This window comes from Miscanthus floridulus, chromosome 10 (assembly GCF_019320115.1).
Source record: "Miscanthus floridulus cultivar M001 chromosome 10, ASM1932011v1, whole genome shotgun sequence".
In the NCBI taxonomy this organism is placed as follows: Eukaryota; Viridiplantae; Streptophyta; class Magnoliopsida; order Poales; family Poaceae; genus Miscanthus; species Miscanthus floridulus.
The window spans coordinates 31,619,823-31,626,355 of NC_089589.1; the positions used below are offsets into that span (position 1 = coordinate 31,619,823).

The 6,533-nt window shown below is 42.9% G+C and overlaps 1 protein-coding gene across 2 annotated transcripts; it reads right to left on the reverse strand.

Annotated features, from left to right (window-relative positions):
- Positions 1 to 413: 413 nt before the first annotated feature.
- On the reverse strand, positions 414 to 5,076 carry LOC136489951 (putative receptor-like protein kinase At3g47110). 2 transcript variants are annotated; one of them, XM_066486462.1, is made up of 3 exons: positions 4,711 to 5,076; positions 1,104 to 3,784; positions 414 to 1,012 (listed from the first exon to the last, which is right to left on the reverse strand). In XM_066486462.1, coding segments are annotated over exons 1-3 (3,075 nt in total). In that variant the 5' UTR covers positions 4,713 to 5,076; the 3' UTR covers positions 414 to 620. The 2 variants fall into 2 exon arrangements, with proteins under 2 accessions (XP_066342559.1, XP_066342560.1); XM_066486463.1 differs by lacking the exon at positions 4,711 to 5,076 and having other exon boundaries at positions 1,104 to 4,246.
- Between the last annotated feature and the right edge of the window lie 1,457 nt (positions 5,077 to 6,533).

Consider the following 6,533-nt stretch of genomic DNA (forward strand, 5'->3'; position numbering starts at 1 on the left):
GAAGTAGTTCTTAATCACTATTAATGCTCCATAAATTCACATGCCGTGGTGCTTACCATAGAAATTGAGATAATGTTTAGCACTGAATTAAATTAAATTAGCCCCCACTTGATGTTGAGTCACGCTCCGCCACTGGGTACACCATTATTAATTGTGACTCAGGAAGTCAGGTCATCATCACCGTTTCTTCTTTATAATAGCGACGACAGATAAAGGAGCAGGCGAGCAGCGTCAGTTCAGCAAGCAGTATAAATAGAGCAACAATGATGCTTGCCAATAGGTGTTCGCTGGCTACCTGGGTGAATATAGAGGAACATTCTTCGGGTCCCAAAAAAAAAAGTGGATAGAGTATGCATGGAGCTCCAGTGCATATCACCTCTGAGATCTGCTGCCACGTGTATACAAACAAAAAATAATCGAACGATCATGGTTTCCTCCGTCCACTTGCCTCTGCAGACGTTTGCTTCCTCTTTTCTTATTAATAAAGAAATGCATTCTTCTTAATACAAAGATATGCTGATCTTAAGATATTCTAGTAAACAACAAACACACAGAACAAGATGAAACGTATTGCACGATATATATAAATGGAAATTCATGCAAGCTCTTCATTCGAAACATTAGCTAGCTGATGGACTGCTCCTCCAATTTCCTCTGATATATGCATCCTGGATCCCATGTAGTTTGGCAGCTACCTCCTCCATGCTGATGCGCTCGTTGGGGGATGCCTTGGTGCAACAGAGTCCAATGCTCAGCACAGACTGCAGAATTTGTGGTCCACTGTCCCTGATAGCCATTGGAATGTCCTCATTGTGACTCATCTCTTGCAGCAACTGTGGATCAACAATCTGCAACACATTATCAGACAAGTTGGTCTCTGCCAAATTTGCAATGTTCATCCCATCTTTGAACATTTCATCTGTTGGGCTCCTACGGATGAACATCTCGAGAAGAATAACTCCGAAGCTGTAGACATCTGCCGCAGTCGAAGCTTGACCATCCGCAGCACATTCTGTATATAACATATAGGATATAATTTAGTTCAAGTAAAATAAAGGAATTTCATTATTTAGCTAGACAACACAATGTGTAAGGGATGGTACCTGGAGCAATGTATCCGATGGTTCCCTTGATTGCAACTGAGGATGTGCAACTTGAGTCAACAAAAGATGACGCTGTTGAGTCAACTTTGAACCTTGCTAACCCAAAGTCTCCAACATGAGCTACCATATTATCATCCAGAAGAATGTTACTAGGTTTCAGATCACAATGTACAATGGTTCCTTGGTGGTTATGGTGTAGATACGCCAGAGCTTCTGATACATCCACCATGATGCTTAACCTTTGAGCTAGTGGAATAAAATATGGAGAGCCTTCACTGTCTCGAGTCGAGTACAGCAAGTTATGCAGGTCTCCTCGTGGCATGAACTCATACACCAAAGCTTTGAAATCATTTCCATTAGGATGAATGCTTGAGCATGCAGTTAGGATACGAACTAGATTGCGATGACGCACATTTCTCAAAGTGCTGCACTCTGCGATGAAGCTCTTTTGTGCTCCTCTTGTCTCTAGACTGAAGACTTTGATGGCAACGGAATTACCATCTTGTGACAATTTTCCTTGATAAACGGAACCATATCTTCCCTGACCAATTAGATTGGATGTTGCAAAGCCCTCTGTGGCTCTAACAAGATCACTGTAAGAAATTCTGGGGAATCCACCAACAGAGGGTAAAGTGATAGCTTTTACCTTCTGTTTTCGCCTTCGAAGTAACAAAATAGCAAAGACTGCTGTAAATACCAGCACTATGGCTGCTGGGATGGCTATTTTTCGGATAACTGAAAGCTTGTGCTTAGCTGAATTCGATTGCATAGTAGGACATGCATGTAGGTGTAAGCCCAGTGGTCCACCACAAAGCCCCTGATTTCCATCAATCCATAAAGCTGTCACATTCTTGAAGATTCCTTTTGTTGGCACCTCACCCTTTAGATGGTTGAATGACAAATCTAGCTGCTCAAGGAACTGTAGGCCACTAAGAGCTACTGGTATTGATCCAGTCAGGTTATTATGAGATAAGTTCAGAAAATTTAGGTTACTTATATTGCCAAGCAAAGGCGGAATGCTTCCACTGAAAAAATTGTGTCCCAGCTCGATAACTTCCAAACTTTCACAATTACCCAAAGTACTAGGTATCTCTCCAGACAGATTATTTGATGAGATTTGCAAATATGTGAGTTGTTTGGCATTCCCAATGTCGGCATGAAGTGGTCCATGTAGGCTGTTAAAGGATAAGCTAATTCTCACTATTGTTGGAATTGCAAAGATTTCTTTAGGTATAGTGCCATGAAGATTGTTGAAAGAAATGAGCAGTGCCTGAAGCACTTGGATGTTCCCTAGGCTTGGCGGTATCTGTCCATTTAACTGGTTCGATTCTAGATCGAACGACAACAATTGAGACAGGTTTGAGAAGGATGATGGAATGGGCCCTGTAAAAAAATTGTTGCTTAACTGTACTACTTGCAGACTGTCCAGAGTCCCAAGCCACTCTGGAAGCACACTGGTGAATTTATTCTCAAACAAACTGACAGTGACTAGGTTGCGAAGGTTTGCTATACCAGAAGGAAAATCCCCTGAGAGTTGGTTTCCTCCCAAGTATAGACCCTGGAGCTGACTGGAAAGATTACCTACAGAATTCGGCACTTTACCCGTGAGATAATTATATCCTACCGAGAATGCATTTAGCTCAGTGCAATTGGCTAAGCTGTCCATAAACCTCCAGTCTTGTTTGTTTTGTGCTTGGAGATTATTCAACTCAAGATTTAGCCTTGATAGTATAGACAGTTTTCCAAAGGAGCTAGGCACCAAACCTGTGAAGTTATTCCTTGATATATCAATAATGCTCAGTTTGGAAGAGTTTGTCAATGAAGATGGGATATGCCCATGAAAGAAGTTGCCAGCCAAGAATATTGCCTCAAGATCAGGCAGAGAGTTACCGATACCAGATGGTACAACACCAGAGAAATTGTTTACAGCAAGTGAAAGTTCAGCTAGATTTGAAAGATTCAGGACTGCCTGTGGAAACTGACCAGACATCTGATTGATACTGACGCGGAGGATCTGCAGGCCCAGCAAATTTGCAAATTCATTTGGAATGTTGCCCTCGATTTCATTTATGGCACAGCTAAAGAATTGTAGCCTTGTTAGATTGGCAACAGAATCAGGGATGGTTCCAGTAAGATTATTTGTGGTAAGGTCAAGATTCTCAAGGCTCTGAGGAAGATCTGCATGAATCTGTCCGGTTAGTTGGTTGTTTGCTAGCCATAGCTCCGTTAGTTTTGAGCAGTTTGCAAGAGCAGGTATCCTTCCTTGCAGCATGTTATTTTCCAAGCTGAGGATCTGGAGGCGATTCATGTGACCAAGGGAGATAGGGATCTCTCCACTGAATGAATTAGCCGATAGGACAAGGACTTTCAGGAATGTAAGGTTCCCAAGTGAAGGGGATATTTGCCCTACTAGACCTCGATTAGTAAGGTTAAGAGAAGTGACACGGCTTGGGTTCTTCACTGAACACAGGACACCTTCCCAACTGCAGAGATGGGTGCTGCCATTCCATGACATCAAAGCTTGATGTGGATCAAGACTTATTGCCTTCTTGAACTCCAGTAGTGACAGCTTATCTGTGTAGTTTCCATTGGAAGAGCAGATAACATGTGTACAACTCGCTATTATTAGCACCAAGAAACACTGTCCGTCTGCAGTAGGCTTCATGGCCACTTTTGCAACCCTGGTTTAATTTAGACCATGGTTATGTGCATACACAGAAAAGAAATATCAGGTAACAATGAACCAAACTCCATTTAGCAAGTTTGGGGCACTGGATATGCAAATTTTGAAGCTCAAAACTTAGATGACACCACCGTGCAAGTTTAGTTACTGAACCCAACATGTTAGATTCACGTAAGCACTAAGTCAGTATTCCACGTCAGCGTATAGTGTGGGTCAAAACCTATTTCCACTAGTACGGAATCTCATGACAAGTTAAGGGATCCATAAATCAAAAAAAAAATGAAGTTTGATACCTAGATGCCACGTCTTTCGGATTTAGAAAAGCCACCACTGTATTTTACGCATTTTGTTATGTTGTGGGCTTCTGCCACTTAAGATACGAACTAGAGAAATTGAAAGTCATGCTCATTTTCATGTGTTGTTGATTGCGTGTATTATTTTTTTTGTGTTGAATTTTCCCTCTTCTACCCATGATAAGGTCAGCTTTGCCGTTAACCGTTATTAATTAACACAGTAACATATATGTTCTTTAGTGGCAGAGGCAGGGAGAAAACATATATGTTTTCTACTCCCTCTGTCCTAAAATATAAGTATTGAAGTATTCAAATTTTGGCCCAAATTATAAAGTATTCTAGATGAAGTAACTCCCCCAAAGTCCCAAACACTATCACTAGTGCCTACCACCAAGCTTATAAAATATGGTAAGCGCAAAGTTTATCTATAGTTAAGAGAGGGTTACATGCATCATTTAATGTCCTAAAATTCCTAAGGTGCGTTGTATTTGGGAACAGGGAACGGAGGGAGTAACAAGTTGCCGATCATCGGCATGCAGCGTGGGTTTGTTTCTTTTTTTCAACATAATCTGATGGCCACACGAATGAGAGACAATCAAGAGAGAGCTTTAACAAGTGTGATGATGCTTACATGCAATTAGACGTCGCCCAATGGGGGGAGGAGACCTGAAGAATGTTGCACTATTCACCAAGTAGGCAGCCAACACCGGCCGTTGGAACAACGCACTGTCCGGCCCATTGGCAAGCATCATTGCTCTACTTATACTGCTTGCTGAATATACGCTGATGCTCGATCGCCTGCTCCTTCAGCAAATATAAGTCAAAGGTGGTGGAGATTTTTTGCTCTGTCATCTGTCGACTGTCGTCGCTATTATAAAGAAGAAGAAACGGTGATGATGCCCTGACTTCCTGAGTCACCAATAATGGTGTACCAAGGATGACTCGGGGGTCAAGCAACAAACGTGCAGTGACCGGCACGATGCCACCTACATCAGGACCCATATGACAAATGCAATAATATATGTTGACGACAAACAGTGGATCAACCAGACGTGCTTGACGCTCCGCTCCGCATAGTTACGTTCCTTTCATTTAGGGGCTTGCTAGCGCCGAATGTCCGGTCCCAGGCCCACGTCTGGACGCAGCTCCCACGTCTTCGTGCCCGCATTGCATCCCACGGGCCCTAGCCTGTTCCCAACCAGCGCCAACGTCTGAAACCGTGAACCGCGCCCATCCCGCGCCCCACACGGCAGAACCATGCCCCTGGGCACCCATCTACCGTCCGCACGGTGGAACCACGCCTCGGGCCTGCACGGTAGAACCGGGACCCGCGCCCACCTGCCCCGCCTGCAGATGCACGCCGCGGAGGCATCTGCAGGCCTTAGGCTCCAACACGTGAACCATGGCGGCACACTAAGTCATGCTGGGGAGGGAGCGGAGAAGAAAGAGCGTCCTGCTACGGGACCTTCGACGATAGGGTCGTCCGGAGGTGCGACACTTGGAACGGATAGGAACAAGACACGAGTGGATGAGAGAACAGGACTGGACAAGAGGATTTTTTTTTTTGAAAAACTCCTGAGCGGATGGGAGGGGATTGTTGGACTGACGTCGTGACCCACCAACAAGCGACAGCAGCACAAAAGTGGCGGGAGATTTTTAGTTCTGTCATCGTCTGTGTCGTCGCTATTATAAAGAAGAAGAAACGGTGATGATGCCCTGACTTCCTGAGTCACAATTAATGGTGTCCCAGGATGACTCGGGGGTCAAGCAACAGACCTGGCCCGCACGATACGATATCACCTACAGGACGCATGAAAGAAGTTGACGACAAACAGTGGATCAACCAGACGTGCTTGACGCTCCGATCCACACCCGTGTAGTTACGTTCCTTTCATTTTCACTAGAAAAGGCCTCGTCAACCTACTGGTGCTAATTGGAGGCCCTAAAGAAGTCTTTACATTATACAATTCTCACGGTATGCCCTGCTCCCTCCGCTCTAGATTTTATTTTTTTTAGTTTTCTAGATGTATTGCTTTTATCATATACTCCCTCCCTCCAGAAAAACATGCAATTCTAGCATAGTACCATATTTTAGTATATCATGTTTCACCAATTATAGATAAAAAACTATAAATATTTATAACTTCAAATAAATATCATTATTAGATCAGATATGAAACATATTTTCATAATAAATTAATTTGGAGTCATAAATATGAATATTATTCACTAAAAATTTGGTCAAACATGAATAACTTTATCTGACATGTAACCCATAATTGCATGTTTTCATGGACAGAGGGAGTATCTAGAAAATTCAAAACGTTTTATGATTTGGAATGGATGAAGTACGAAAAATAAATTAAAATTTTCTCATGTTAATCAGAAACATCTTACTTACAATTCCTAGACTTTAATAACCAATGTCAGTAATAACTATTGGATCTATTTGTT